Source organism: Macaca thibetana, chromosome 14, assembly GCF_024542745.1.
Source record: "Macaca thibetana thibetana isolate TM-01 chromosome 14, ASM2454274v1, whole genome shotgun sequence".
NCBI lineage: Eukaryota > Metazoa > Chordata > Mammalia > Primates > Cercopithecidae > Macaca > Macaca thibetana.
The window spans coordinates 100,168,900-100,185,049 of NC_065591.1; the positions used below are offsets into that span (position 1 = coordinate 100,168,900).

At 37.6% G+C, this 16,150-nt stretch overlaps 2 protein-coding genes across 9 annotated transcripts in view; one reads left to right on the plus strand and one right to left on the minus strand.

Annotated features, from left to right (window-relative positions):
* POGLUT3 (protein O-glucosyltransferase 3) overlaps positions 1 to 16,150 on the minus strand; it is a 603,612-nt gene that overhangs the window by 390,441 nt on the left and 197,021 nt on the right. The gene's annotated exons all lie outside the window — the stretch shown is intronic.
* The window catches only part of ATM (ATM serine/threonine kinase), a 134,418-nt gene that overhangs the window by 43,558 nt on the left and 74,710 nt on the right, over positions 1 to 16,150 (plus strand). For all 8 annotated transcript variants that reach the window (XM_050758671.1, XM_050758672.1, XM_050758670.1 and 5 more), the window contains 8 exons: positions 285 to 367; positions 465 to 620; positions 1,727 to 1,802; positions 1,917 to 2,047; positions 8,665 to 8,782; positions 10,214 to 10,387; positions 11,975 to 12,144; positions 13,491 to 13,737. In XM_050758671.1, the coding sequence (XP_050614628.1) occupies positions 285 to 367; positions 465 to 620; positions 1,727 to 1,802; positions 1,917 to 2,047; positions 8,665 to 8,782; positions 10,214 to 10,387; positions 11,975 to 12,144; positions 13,491 to 13,737 (1,155 nt within the window). The remainder of the gene's footprint in view (positions 1 to 284; positions 368 to 464; positions 621 to 1,726; positions 1,803 to 1,916; positions 2,048 to 8,664; positions 8,783 to 10,213; positions 10,388 to 11,974; positions 12,145 to 13,490; positions 13,738 to 16,150) is intronic.

A 16,150-nucleotide genomic window follows, 5' to 3' on the forward strand; every position in this document is an offset into this window, starting at 1 on the left:
AACCTCTGCCTCCCGGGTTCAAGTGATTCTCTTGCCTCAGCCTCCTGAGTAGCTGGGATTATAGGCGCCCACCACCACCCCCGGCTAATTTTTGTGTTTTTAGTAGAGATGGGGTTTCGCCGTATTGGCCAGACTGGTCTCAAACTCCTGACCTGTGATCCGCCCGCTTCAGCCTCCCAAAGTGCTAGGATTACAGGTGTGAGCCACTGCGCCCTGTGTTTATATACTTTTTAAAGTAAATGATTTGTGAATAAACCTGATTTTTTTCCCTCCTACCATCTTAGTATCTAATGCTTTTAAAGGAGCTTCCTGGAGAAGAGTACCCCTTGCCAATGGAAGATGTTGTTGAACTTCTGAAACCACTATCGTAAGAAATTAAAACCTTATGTTATGTTCACTTTAAATTTATAAAATAACTGATGTGTTCTGTTAAGCTTATAAAGTTAAACTTTTTTTTACCACAGCAATGTGTGTTCTTTGTATCGTCGTGACCAAGATGTTTGTAAAACTATTTTAAACCATGTCCTTCATATAGTGAAAAACCTAGGTCAAAGCAATATGGACTCTGAGAACACAAGGGATGCTCAAGGACAGTTTCTTACAGTAATTGGAGCATTTTGGTAGGTACAGTCTACTTTGTGGTCTTATTTTTCTTTTGCTATCTGTGGATACGAATGCAAATTTTGTATCCACATCAGTGATTTCTTCTGATCTTCCTACATAGCTAATACATCTTTTAAGAATAGCAGAATGTAATTTGTGTTTCCCTTAGTTGCTTGAGTAACTACATTGCTTTTTGTTTAAGGCTTGGCTTTCTAAACTGTTTAACTCCTTTCTCTGCAAAGTTTGAATCACTTAATAATTTGACATGTATAGTGAATAAAGAAAGGACAGCAAGCCAAAATCAGTTGAATTGTTCATGTTCCCAGAGTGAACAAATTGGCCTTGTTCTTATCTGGTTATTATGCATATTTTCACATTCCGAGATAACACCATGATACTTACAGAGGAGCACATATAATTTAGAACCCTTGTACTATTTGATTGATGAGTAATTCTAAATCAATAGAATGTTTTTTGTTTTTGTGTTTTTTTTAGACAGTCTCACTCCATCACCCAGGCTGGAGTGCAGTGGTGCTATATCTGCTCACTGCAGCCTCCACCTACTAGGTTCAAGCAGTTCTCCTGCCTCAGCCTCCTAGGCAGCTATGATTACAGGCTCCCGCCACAACGCCTGGCTAATTTTTTTGTATTTTTAGTAGAGATGGGGTTTCAACATGTTGGCCAGGCTGGTCCCAAACTCCTGATCTCAAGTGATCTGCCCACCTCGGCCTCCCAAAGTGTTGGGATTACAGGCGTGAGCCAGTGCACCTGGCCTGAATGTGATTTTGAAATCTTCAATATACCAAACAAAACTTGAACAAAGAAATTTCTTTCTAAAGTAAGTTTACTATAATGTGGTTAGCCATTCTATGGTAGCCCCCGAAAAAGAGACATAATAGTATAAAATGAATAATATACACTAAAATGAATTCTTTCAAACTAATTTCTTTTAGCTTGAATTTTTGGGAGGGTGAGTATGTTGGTATATTCCACATAATGACAAATAAGTTTAGCACAGAAAGACATATTGGAAGCAATTTATAATAATCTTCATATTCATTGAGTTTTCTGAGTGCTTTTACCAGAATGATTATTTAACTTTGGAAAACTTACTTGATTTCAGGCATCTAACAAAGGAGAGGAAATGTACATTCTCTGTAAGAATGGCCCTAGTAAACTGCCTTAAAACTTTGCTTGAGGTGAGTTTTTACATTTTATTAGTAAGATCTTCATTGAAAAATTTAAAGCAGTTTTTGTTTGTTAATGAGTAATTTTTCTCTATTTCGTATTTAACCTCAGTTCTTTTCCCATAGGCCGATCCTTATTCAAAATGGGCCATTCTTAATGTAATGGGAAAAGACTTTCCTGTAAACGAAGTATTTACACAATTTCTTGCTGATAATCATCACCGAGTTCGAATGTTGGCTGCAGAGTCAATCAATAGGTAATGGGTCAGATATTCATGAAGTATTTGGAATGCTGCAGATAGCAGTAGAATGTCTTACATAGTAACAGCTCACAGTTGAGATATTAAAAATAGCTAACACTTGTTGAGTATATACAGTGTGCCTGGCATTTATGTTTATTCTTAATTCTTACACTTCTGTAACTTAGATTCTATTACTCCTTCAATTTATAAATGAAAACTGTGACTTAGTGAGGTAAAGTAACTTGCTTATGCCACAGAGCTAACAAGTGGTTGACTTGAGTGACGTGTGTCTACTACCACGTACAGGAGATACGGACTGTTTGGAAATTACTGTGATTTTATGTGAGTTTATAAAATGATAATTAGCACATTTTACATTGTGCTAATTACAATTATATTTACTTGAGTGAACATCCAGTGAAGCACTAGAAGGATTCTATCATGAGGATCTTTTATATTTGAGTACTGCAATAAACATATAATAACTTCATTCTTTTTTTTTTTTTTTTTTTGAGGCGGAGTTTTGCTCGTGTCTCCCAGGCTGGAGTGCAATGGCGCGATCTCGGCTCACTGCAGCCTCCACTTCCTCATTTCAAGCAATTGTCCTGCCTCAGCCTCCTGAGTAGCTGGGATTATAGGTGCCTGCCACCACACCCAGCTAATTTTTTTATTTTTAGTAGAGATGGGGTTTCGCCATGTTGGCCAGGCTGGTCTCGAACTCCTGAACTCAGGTGATCTACCTGCCTCGGCCTCCCAAAGTGCTGGGATTACAGGCACGAGCCTTTAATCATGTAGTTTTTGTAATTGGTTCTGTTTATGAGATGGCTTATGTTTATTGATTTGCATATGTTGAATCAGCCTTATATCCCAGGGATGAAGCTGACTTGATAGTGGTGGATAAGCATTTTGATGTGCTGGATTCAGTTTGCCAGTATTTTATTGAGGATTTTCGCATGGATGTTCATCACGGATATTGGCCTGAAATTTTCTTTTTTTGTTGTGTCTCTGCCAGATTTTGGTATCAGGATGATACTGGCATCATAAAATGAGTTAGGGAGGAGTCCCTCTTTTTCTGTTGTTTGGAATAGTTTCAAAAGGAATGGTACCAGCTCCTTTTTGTACCTCTGGTAGAAATCAGCTGTGAATCCATCTGGTCCTGGGGTTTTTTTGGTTGATAGGCTATTAATTATTGCCTCAATTTCAGAACTTGTTATTGGTCATTCAGGGATTCGACTTCTCCTGGTTTAGTCTTGGGAGGTTGTATGTGTCTAGGAATTTATCAGTTTCTTCTAGATTTTCTAGTTTATTTACATAGAGGCATGTATAGTATTCTCTGGTAGTTTGTATTTCTGTGGGATCAGTGGTATTATCCCCTTTATCATTTTTTATTGTGTCTATTTGATTCTTCTCTCTTCTTTATTAGTCTTGCTGGCGGTCTATTTTGTTAATCTTTTCAAAAAACCAGCTCCTGGATTGATTTTTTCGAAAGGTTTTTTTTGTCTCTATCTCCTTCACTTCAGCTCTGATCTGTTATTTCTCGTTTCCTGCTAGCTTTTGAATTTGTTTGCTCTTGCTTCTCTAGTTCTTTTAATTGTGATGTTAGGGTGCCAATTTTAGATCTTTCCCACTTTGTCCTGTGGGCATGTAGGGCTATAAATTTCCCTCTAAACACTGCTTTAGCTGTGTCCCAGAGATTCTGGTACATTATGTCTTTGTTTTCATTGGTTTCAAAGAACTTACTTATTTCTGCCTTCATTTCGTTATTTATCCAGTAGTCATTCAGGAGCAGGTTGTTCAGCTTCCATGTAGTTGTGCGATTTTGAGTGTTTCTTAATCCTGAGTTCTAATTTGATTGCACTGTGATCTGAGAGACTGTTTGTTATGATTTCCTTTCTTTTGCATTTGCTAAGGAGTGTTTTGCTTTCAATTATGTGGTCAATTTTAGAATAAGTGTGATGTGGTGCTGAGAAGAATGTATATTACTCTGTTGATTTGGAGTGGAGAGTTCTGTAGATGTCTCTTAGGTCTGCTTGGTCCAGAGCTCAGTTCAAGTCCTGAATATCCTTGTTAATTTTCTGTCTCATTGATCTGTCTAATATTGACAGTGGGGTGTTAAAGTCTCCTGCTATTATTGTGTGGGAGTCTAAGTCTCTTTGTATGTCTCTAAGAACTTGCTTTATGCATCTGGGTGCTCCTATATTGGGTGCATATATATTTAGAATGGTTAGTACTTCTTGTTGCATTGATCCCTGTACCATTATCTAATGCCCTTCTTTGTCATTTTTGATCTTTGTTGGATGTTTGTTTTATCAGAGACTAGGATTGCAACCCTTGCTTTTTTTTCTTTCCATTTGCTTGGTAAATATTCCTCCATCCCTTTATTTCGAGCCTATGTGTGTCTTTGCATATGAGATGGGTCTTCTGAATACAGCACACTGATAGGTCTTGACTCGATCCAATTTGCCAGTCTGTGTCTTTTAACTGGGACATTTAGCCCATTTACATTTAAGGTTAATATTGTTATGTGTGAATTTGATCCTGTCATTATGATGCTAGCTGGTTATTTTGCCCATTAGTTGATGCAGTTTCTTCATAGTGTCGATGGTCTTTACAGTTTGATATGTTTTTCTAGTGGCCAGTACCGGTTTTTCCTTTCCATATTTAGTTCTTCCTTCAGGAGCTCTTGTAAGGCAGGCCTGGTGGTGACAGAATCTCTCAGCGTTTGCTTGTCTGTAAAGGATTTTATTTCTCCTTTGGTTATGAAGCTTAGTTTGGCAGGATGTGAAATTCTGGGTGGAAAATTCTTTTCTTTAAGAGTGTTGAATATTGGCCCCCACTCTTTTCTGGCTTGTAAAGTTTCTGCTGAGAGATCCACTGTTAGTCTGATGGGCTTCCCTTCATGGGTAACTCGACCTTTCTCTCTGCCTGCCCTTAACATTTTTTCCTTATTTCAACCTTGGTGAATATGATGAGTATGTGTCTTGGGATTGCTCTTCTCGAGGAGTGTCTTTGTGGTGGTCTGTGTATTTCTTGAATTTGAATGTTGGCCTGTCTCGCTAGGTTGGGGAAGTTCTGATAATATCCTAAAGAGTGTTTTCCAACTTGATTCTGTTCTCCCCATCACTTTCAGGTACACCGCTCAAACGTAGATTTGGTCTTTTCACATACTCCCATATATCTTGGAGGCTTTGTTCATTCCTTTTCATTCTTTTTTCTCTAATCTTGTCTTCATGCTTTATTTCAGTAAGTGGATCTTCAGTCTCTGATATCCTTTATTCTCCTTGATTGATTCAGCTATTGATACTTGTGAATGCTTCATGAAGTTCTCGTGCTGTGTTTGTCAGCTCCATCAGGTCAGTTATGTTCTTTTCTAAACTGGTTATTTTAGTTAGCCATTCCTCTAACCTTTTTTCAAGGTTCTTAGCTTCCTTGCATTGGGTTAGAACATGCTCCTTTAGCTTGGAGGAGTTTGTTATTACCCACCTTCCGAAGCCTACTTCTGTCAGTTCATCAAACCCATTTTCCGTCCAGTTTTGTTCCCTTGCTGGCAAGGAGTTGTGATCCTTTGAAGCAGAAGAGGCATTCTGGTTTTTGGAATTTTCAGCCTTTTTGCGCTGGTTTTTCCTCATCTTCGTGGATTTATCTACCTTTGGTCTTTGATGTTGGTGACCTTTGGATGGCGTTTCTGTGTGGATGTCCGTTTTGTTGATGTTGATGCTATTCCTTTCTGTTTATTAGTTTTCCTTTTTACAGTCAGGCCCCTCTGCTGCAGGTATGCTGGAGTTTGCTGGAGGTCTAGTCCAGACCCTGTTTGCCTGGGTATCACCAGTGGAGGCTGCAGAACAGCAAAGATTGCTGCCTGTTCCTTCCTCCGGGAAAGTTTGTCCCAGAGGGGCACCCGCCAGATGGCATCCGGAGCTCTCCTGTATGAGGTGTCTGTCGACCCCTGCTGGGAGGTGTCTCCCAGTCAGGAGGCACGGGGGTCAGGGACCCACTTGAGGAGGCAGCCTGTCCCTTAGCAGAGCTCGAGCGCTGTGCTGGGAGATCTGCTGCTCTCTTCAGAGCTGGCAGGCAGGGATGTTTAAGTCTGCTGAAGCTGCGCCCACATCCGCCCCTTCCCCCGGTGCTCTGTGTCAGGGAGATGGGAGTTTTATCTATAAGCCCCTGACTGGGGCTGCTGCCTGTCTTTCAGAGATACCCTGCCCTGAGAGGAGGAATCTAGAGAGGCAGTCTGGCTACAGTGGCTTTGTGGCATTATCGTGGGCTCCGCCCAGTTCGAACTTCCTAGTGGCTTTGTTTATACTGTGAGGGGAAGACATCCTACTAAAGCCTCAGTAATTGCAGATGCCCCTCCCCCCACCAAGCTTCAGCATCCTAGGTCGATTTCAGACTGTTGTGCTGGCAGCGAGAATTTCAAGCCAGTGAATCTTAACTTCCTGGGCTCCATGGAGGTGGGATCCGCTGGTCTAGACCACTCCGCTCCCTGGCTTCAGCCTCTTTTCCAGGGGAGTGAATGGGTCTGTCTTGCTGGCGTTCCAGGTGCCACCAGGATATGAAAAAAAACTCCTCCAGCTAGCTCAGTGTCTGCCCAAATGGCTGCCCAGCTTTGCGCTTGAAACCCAGGGCCCTGGTGGTGTAAGCACCCAAGGGAATCTCCTGGTCTGCTGGTTGCAAAGAACATGGGAAAAGCATAGTATCTGGGCCGGGATCCACAGTTCCTCACAGCATAGCCTCTCACGGCTTCCCTTGGCTAGGGGAGGGAGTTCCCCGACCCCTTGCGCTTCCTGGGTGAGGCTACACCCCACCCTGCTTCGGCTACACCCCACCCTGCTTCGGCTCTCCCTCCATGGGCTGCACCCACTGTCTAACCAGTTCCAATGAGATGAGCCAGGTACCTCAGTTGGAAATGCAGAAATCACCACCTTCTGCGCTGATCTCGCTGGGAGCTGCAGACCAGAGCTGTTCCTATTTTGCCATCTTGCTATTCTCTTGTTTTATTTTTCTTTAGCATTTATGATAACTTGAAACATATTTTAATATATTTACTTCTCCCTATTCCACTAGTATATATGTTCCTAAAAGGCACTGGTTTTTGTCTGTTCTGTTCATTGTTGTATTTTTAGCACCTAAAACAATACTTGGCATGTGATAGTTATCCAATAACTTTTAAAATAAATGAATGTACTTGAAAAAAAAGCTGAAAATCATTTGAGTAACTTTACTGTTCAAATGTAAGTGATCAATAATAAAAGATCACTATATTGTTCAGCAGTCACGTAAAGTATTAAAACTAATATTTCCGTATTTGAATATGCTGACAGTAATGTTTTCATAAACTAGATTTTGTGTCTAGCTCCTCAGGTTTGAAACTCTTTTTAGTAAGACCATAATGCATTGTAAGGATTTCTCATGAGTATGTTTAGTAGTTCAAGTCCTTATTGAATTTCACAGATAAAAGATAGCAAATGTATGCTGAACTTTAAGGACTGAGGTAACATAAGACTGAGTTGAATGTAATAAGGCAGCAGTGTAGTGGTGGCATTGAGAAAAATTGAAGATTCAAAAAGTATAAATTCAAGAATGACATGCAAGTAGCAGTCATTTTTTTTTTTTTTTTTTACACTTGTTAGATTTTGTCTTAGTCCCTTTGTGTTGCTATAAAGGAATACCTGAGGCTGGGTATTTATAAAGAAAAGAGGTTTATTTGGCATATGACATCTACATCTGGTAAGGGCCTCAGACTCATGGCAGAAGGCAAAGAGGAATCAGTGTGTGCAGAGGTCACATGGTGAGAGAGGAAGCAAGGGTGGAGGCAGGGAAGGCCGTGCCAGGCTCTTTTTTTTTTTTTTTTTTAAATAACCAGCTCTTGTGGGAACTGAATAGTGAGAACTCTCTCATTCCTTACCCTCAGGCCTTAATCTGTTTGTGAGGGATCTGCCCCCATGACTCAGACACTTCCCATTAGGCATAACCTAATGGGGATCAGATTTCAACGTGACATTTGGAGGGGTTAAACATTCAGATGATAGCAGATACCTAATGTTCAGCTATTTTAAGAGCAGTGAGAGAAACTAGAAGAATCAGAGGAACATAAACAATTATAAAAGCTTCGATTACTAAAAAAGGATAAAAGACAAAGTTGATTAAAGAGTTATCCTTAAATATGTGGCTATTACACAAAAGGTGTACTGATCAACTTTTTTCCATCACATAAAACAAAATTTAGATGGTACATGAAAACATTAACTTACCCACTTTCAGAGTGATTAAATATTAGAGCAGGTTGACAATGGAATCTGTGGACTCAACTAATTGGTGTTTGGCCAGAGAACAGTTGATCTTTTCTGGCTAGTTTGAGTTCAGTGCGCTCAAATTTGAGCAATAGTTAAAATATATTTTGAGACCCTCTTCAATTCTAGGAGAAAATAGATTTTGTATTCAAGACCTTAATACTAAGCTGCTAGTCTGAACCTCTTTAAATAAACTCAGGTTTTATTAGTCTTTAAGAAAGAGCTGGTATGTTATTATGTCTCACAGAGTGATTTATTTTTATTCTGGAATATGTTTTGTCAAGTAGGGTTTGAAATTTAAAAATTATTTCACTTTTTGTTTGTTGGTTTGCTTGTTTTAAGATTGTTCCAGGACACGAAGGGAGATTCTTCCACATTACTGAAAGCACTTCCTTTGAGGCTTCAGCAAACAGCTTTTGAAAATGCATACCTGAAAGCTCAGGAAGGAATGAGAGAAATGGTAATTTTAAGTAACATGTATTTGCTGTTATCATATGCTTGCTATGAATATCCCATAAATTACTTTACCAAGTTTGGCATAAGAGAGTTTATAATGCAGTAGTTTACAGTGTAAAGCTGCTGTAAAACAAGTGTATGAATTGAATGAAACTGCATTATTTCTAGGTCACAATGGGTCAAATCATAGAAATTTCTTTTGGTTTAACTTAATATATTTCTTTTGGTTTAGCATTTTTATGGAGAAACCCAAAATTTAACTGAGTTTTTATGGGAGTATAAATGACTTCCTTTTTTATTTTAAAAATCCTTTCGTATGTGATCTGATTAAAAGCTAATTAAGGGAACAGGTGACAATGGGAAGAAATGGATTGAGGAGAAGAATCTCACACCAGATCAAATCATTGTGGTGTTTACAGTGAAACTTGTGATATTTCACATTTCTGTAGAATAATATACTTACTATGGTAATGATTATCTTAGGGTTCAAATTTTTTCATTTATTTATGCCCTGATTTGTTTCTTACAAGTATTTAAGGTAGTGAAATAACTGTCAAATCTGTGATAGCAGGAAATTGAAAGGGACAATTGAAAGAATGTGAGTTTAGAAAAGAATTTCAATAGATTAGAAAGATAAGTGTAAATAACATAAAATCTAATGAGATAATGTATATTATACATTTTAAAGCAGCCTGTCATCTGCAAAATGGGAAAATACTGATCTCACAGCAATTCATTTAGAAAAAGACCTAAGAAGTTTTATATCTTGAGATTATAGTATGAATCAACATTGTATTACAGTTATCAAAAAAGGCTAACTCTGTCTTATACTGCATTAACAGAAGCATATTTTCATGAACAAAGTTGATACAAGAACTTGGATCTTTTATACTTTTTGCTTTATTTTTAGATTTTTTAATTTTTATGGGTGCATGGTGTATATATGTATGTATTTGGGGAGTACATGAGATGTTTTGATACAAGTATACAATGTGAAATAATCACATCATGGAGAATGGGGTATCCATCCCCCAAACAAATATCCTTTGTGTTACAAGCAATCCAATTATGCTGTTTCAGTTATTAAATGTTTCTGTATTTTTTAGAGGATAACTATAATGTTTGCTTTGGTTCTGAGTAAAGTAAAAGATTTTTAGCCAGGATATTATAGATCTGTGTCTTATAAAAAATGGGTGAAGGAATTGACTTAGTGGAAAGCTCATAATTGTTGTTAAACATGTCAGTGCTTGTGATTTAGCAAAGGTATTGGTCCTTACTCCTTCTTGTACCAAAAGACAGAACTAGGATTAGTGAGTAGGAGGTTTTTTAAATATGTATAGCTAGTCAAAAAATCTGGAGTTCAGTTGGGATTTTATAATTGATTGTTAAGCATTTACATTTTACATTACTTTTTTTTTTTAAATTTCTTTTTAAGTCCCATAGTGCTGAGAACCCTGAACCTTTGGATGAAATTTATAATAGAAAATCTGTTTTACTGATGTTGATAGCTGTGGTTTTATCCTGTAGCCCTATCTGTGAAAAACAGGCTTTGTTTGCCCTATGTAAATCTGTGAAGGAGAATGGATTAGAACCTCACCTTGTGAAAAAGGTATATGTGGATGAATATTTTATTATAAGCTTCCTTAGGTCACTGTGAAATAATTTAAAAAGTTAAAGGTAGATTTTCTAAGTGGCACTTATTTAAGACTAGGAAACAGTTTTATTTTTCAGGTTGGGAATATTGGAAAGCAGTTATATAAAAACTATTCAAATAGTGTATTTATGTGTATGCTGTGTTGTTTCTTACATTCCATTTAAGAGCGTTTCACAAGGCTTTCATTGAACTAACAAGAGTGAATGACTTGTCCACCAGACTGACCAGCTTTTGGAAATAGTATTTATTGAGGGAAACACATGGAGACAAGAGCAATATAGGTGTTTTGCCAGGTAGATTCTGGGGCAGCACATTGGGATCTGGCAGGGCCAGAAGTCAAATTTTAGAACTATCAGGCTTTTAAGTTCAATTATCAGGGGAGAAGGACTAGGGTCCAAGCTTTGTAATTACTACATCAGCACAGTATTATAGAATGTTGGCCGCCTCTCTTTTCCATCACCTCAGCATTTATGGTTTAGGAAGTTCCAGACCTTTCCATTGCAAATTTTTATGCGATAAATCAGTGGTAGGTCAGTGGACTGATATGCCAGTTAACATTCTACCAGCATAGTTTCCGTGGTGCTTTGTAGTAAGCCAACCTATAATCAGTTAGCCTTTTACCTCTCAGTATAAGACTTGTTTGGTGTTTCTTAAAAGTATACAAGTACATTACCTAATAATCATAAGTGGTATGTATTGTTTGGATTTTCCTTATTTGGATTTAAGCCTGAGAGGAATAATTTTATTTTATTTTTATTTATTTCTTTCTATTTATTTATTTATTTATTTATTTATTTATTTATTTTGAAAGACAGGGTCTCACTCTGTCACCCAGGCTGGAGTGCAGTGATGCAATCATGGCTCACTGCAGTCTTGACTTCCTGGGCTCAAGCAGTCCTCCCAAGCCTCCTGAGTAGATGGGACTACAGGCATGTACCACCACACCTGGCTAATTTTTTTATTTTTTTATTTTTTTATTTTTTTTGAGACAGTCTTGCTCTGTCGCCCAGGCTGGAGTGCAGTGGTGCGATCTCAGCTCACTGCAAGCTCTGCCTCCCGGGTTCATGCCATTCTCCTGCCTCAGCCTCCTGAGTAGCTGGGACTACAGGCACCTGGCTAATTTTTTGTACAGACAGGCTCTTGCTGTGTTGTCCAAGCTGGTCTTAAACTCTTGGGCTTAAGCAGCCCTCCCTCCTCAGACTCCCAAAGCATTGGGATTACAGGTGTGAACCACCATGCCTGGCCAATAATCTTACATTAAATCTTCCTTTAAGTATAACCAAATGTTGGAAACTCTTTTTATGTTTTTATGCATATTTTTATGTTTTTATTTACTTAACATTTATTAAGGGTTTGCTATGTGTCAGATACTGTGCCAGTTGAGTACATTTTCTTAATTATTATTCCCATCTCATAGATGAGGAAATGAAGAAAAGTTAAATGAACGTTGTTTCTAGGTCTTACTCTAAATAATATTAACAAGCATTTAAATGATTTATTTTTTTCATTTTTCTTAACACATTGATGTTTTGGTTCATGCAGGTTTTAGAGAAAGTTTCTGAAACTTTTGGATATAGATGTTTAGAAGACTTTATGGCATCTCATTTAGATTATCTGGTTTTGGAATGGCTAAATCTTCAAGATACTGAATACAACTTATCTTCTTTTCCTTTTATTTTATTAAACTATACAAATATTGAGGATTTCTATAGGTAAGTTTATACATGACATATGTGAAATTTGTTTAATTTAAAATTAGTTAACAATATTTAGCAAGTCCCTATCACCAGCACCACACATACCATACCCATACACACGTGTGTGTGGGAGGCTACATCGTATGAGAAGCGGGACAGCTTCTTTTAATAAGAATGTATTGAAGGGAGTCACTGGACTTCACATCCGGTCCTAGCTGTGCCAACAACCAGCTATGTGACTTTGGTCAAACCACATAAAGACCCTCTATGCCTTGGTTTTTTAATATGTAAAGTAAGGAAGTTACACAAGGAGATCTTTCAGTTCCCTTTCAGCTTTAATATTTGATCATCTTTCCTTTGGAAAAGATTAAAGATAGATTACTAGTAGCTGATTATTTCTGCCTGTTTTTCTTTTCTGTTGCTTGACTATAGGCCGTTGAGTCATTACTTCTATGAGAGTTAGAAACTTAATGTAAAACTTTTATTTTGCTAACTTTAACTCCATAGAAGAAAAATTTGAAAATGGAGAGGTTTGAAACAACCAAAAAGTAATGTTTAGGTATCAGGATGATGGGAAGGCATCTCATATTTGTTGAGCATGCTCTGCGTTATGGACTTTGCTATGCATTTTACATGTAGTAGATCACAGACTGAGTTTCAGGCCCATCCTAATAGAGCTTTCTAATAGATTATGAGTTGTATGTAGGTAACTTCCTTTAAGAAGGATATTCCTACAGAAGTAAATTTAGTGGTCCTTATGGTTCATTCATTTTGGCAAGAACAATATAGTCATCTCTCTGTATATGCGAGGGATTCATTCCAGGATTCCCAATGTATGCCTAAATCTGCACATACTCAAGTCCCCAAGTCGGCCCTGCAGAACTCACGTATATGAAAAGTCAGTCCTCTGTATATACAGACTTTCACATCCCGTGAATACTGTTTTTCTATCTGCATTTGGTTGAAAAATATGCAAGTATAACAAACCCATGTTTTTCAAGGGTCAACTTCATTTACATTAGTTGATTATGCAGAAGAAATAAATATAAATTCAAGTCTCCATTTTTATTTATTTATTATTTTGTTTTTTCTTTATGCTAAGGGTGCTACTGAACAAGGTCCCCATTTTTAAATCCCATAATTGTGGTGGTGGTATGTTCTAAGCTTTCTTATTTTTTTAATGTGACTATTTAGAATTTAGTTAATTTTTCCATTTATAAAATTAAAGAAAGTTTAATAATGTGGATAAACTGTGATACTTTAATGCTGATGGTATTAAAACAGTATTTTAAGAACTATTTTATAAAATTTTACTTGGAAAAGTTACATATAACCTATATTTTAAATTTTTATATTTTTAGATCTTGTTATAAGGTTTTGGTTCCACATCTGGTGATTAGAAGTCATTTTGATGAGGTGAAGTCCATTGCTAATCAGATTCAAGAGGACTGGAAAAGTCTTCTGACAGACTGCTTTCCAAAGATTCTTGTAAATATTCTTCCTTATTTTGCCTATGAGGGTACAGGAGACAGTGGGATGGCACAGCAAAGAGAGACTGCTACCAAGGTCTATGATATGCTTAAAAGTGAAAACTTACTGGGAAAACAGGTATGGCTTCAATTTTTATCTACTTTTCATTCCCTGAATGATCTGAGATATAACCTTTAAGTTTTAAGGCTATTTATTCTTATTTATATATTGAAACTTAGCTTGTGGTAATCATTATCTAGCATAGCCAACCCATGAATTTTTTTGGTTATGTTGTGTTCTCTCCCTCTGATTGGGTTTTAACTAAGTAGAAATGTTTCGAATTAGAAATAACCCAAAAACCATCTGAATAATTTTCTTCTGCCATTTAAAAATGTATAGTTAAAATACATTTTTGTGCAGTTAAAGCAGTAGTACACGAATGCAAGCTGGTTGTTAAAGTCAAGGAATACTAAACAGTGTACAGAAAACCTTCACTCTCTCTTCAGTCTCACCAAACTTTCCACTTTTCAAGAAAAAGAACCATCCCTCATTCCTATAGTTCTCATACCCTGCTGTTTGTTTTTTCATGACACTTATTACCTTCTAACATATGATACAATTTACTTTTTTTTTTGTTTTGTCTTTGCTTTTGTTTTTGAGGCAGAGTCTCACTCTGCTGCCTAGACTGGAGTACAGTGGCACGATCGCAGTTCACTGAAGCCTCTGTCTCCTGGATTCAAGCAATTTTCCTGCCTCAGCCATCCAAGTAGCTGGGACTACAGGTGTGTGCCACTACACCCAGCTAATTTTTGTATTTTTAGTAGAGACGGGGTTTTGCCATGTTGGCCAGGCTGGTCTTGAACTCTTGACCTCAGGTGATCTTCCCACCTCAGCCTCCCAAAGTGCTGGGATTACAGGTGTAAGCCACCTTGCTGGACCATAATTTACTTTTGAATTATGTTAATTATTTACCAGTCTTCTCCGGTATACATTTCTCTCTCTCTTTTTTTTTTTTTTGGCTGATGTATCTCAACCACATAATATATTTTGGGTATTCATTAAATCTTTGTCAAAAGAAGGAGTCAAGTAAAGAAGGATTTAACAAGCTTCGTTTGTTTTATAATTATATACATTCCAAATTTTTTTGAAGCAACTTATATTAAAACATACATACAAATTTTTTAAGATAAAAAAGCTGTGGTCACCCCAAATTTATTTATGTGTTTATTTATTTTGGATATAAGTAAGGGATAACTAACCAAACTTGGTCAATATTAGGTAAACTTCAAGAGACCTTTTTTTTTAGTTTCCTAGTTATCTATATTGAACCAAGAAATGGAATAGCATTTCCTCAGTTGCTTAGGTGGACCTATTCAGAACTGGTTGTAAGTCTGCCGTCTGAAGGGAATTGGTGAGCTGAGGACTCCTTTCCCAAAGACAGCTGGAACAGAAATAGGCACTCCAGAGGTTATGGGATTTGAGAGAGACAGCCTCTAGCCACTCTCATTCAATCTCCCAGCTTAGTCTTCTGAGCATTCTTAATCTTACTATTCTTTTTTAATATATTCAAACCAAAAGACAGCAATTTTTAGAGCCTGAATAGGTTTTGGAGGGAAAAGTAATTATGCTCAATCTTGACTGAAACACTTGCCTCAAGAATGAAGAACAGCAAAAATTAAATAACAGGAATTCGAGACCAACCTGGCCAACATGGTGAAACCCCATCTCTACTGGGTATGGTGATGCGTGCCTGTAATCCCAGCTGTTTGGGAAGCTGAATCAGGAGAATCACTTGAACCCAGGAGGCGGAGGTTACAGTGAGCCAAGATGGTGCCACTGCACTCCAGCCTGGGCAACAGAGGGAGACTTTGTCTCAAAAAAAAAAAAATTGTATAAAACACACAAAGCAAGGAAAGAATGAAGCAACAAGGGCAGAAATTTATCAAAAATGAAATTATACTCCACAGCGTGGGAGTTGGCCCCAAGCAAGTGGCTCAAGGGCCTGGTTACAGAATAATCTGGGGTTTAAATACCCTTTAGAGGTTTCCCATTGGTTACTTGGTATACGTCCTATGTAAATAAAGTAGTGGCTCATAATCAGTCTGATTAGTTATAGGAGGGGACCAATCAGAGGTACTTTCAATTTCTTATCTGCCACAGTAAAAGGGAGGGGGTTGCAAAGGGGAGTAGCCTCTTGTCCTTTCGTTACTTGAGCGTGGAAAGTTGGGGTTTTCCTTTTGATTTCGTTCTAGGAAGTCAGCGTGGATTGGCCCTAGGTTCCCTTCCTCCAGACCTTATTGCCCTGCCTCATTTACGTTAGGTTTCTTCCTTGTCACCTTCTAAAATATTTTTTATTAGGAAGTATGTTTTTGAACTTCCTTATGCATTAAGTAAAGTAGCCATTTGCCTTTTGGTTTAGATCACTGTAATTCCTTATTTGGAAAGTTGTTAAATTCACCCTTAAGACTTCACAAATCTCATTCATTTAACTAACATGTAACATAGCAGACTTATTCTTTGTATTTAGAGAATTTGTGTCTTTTGTGAAGCT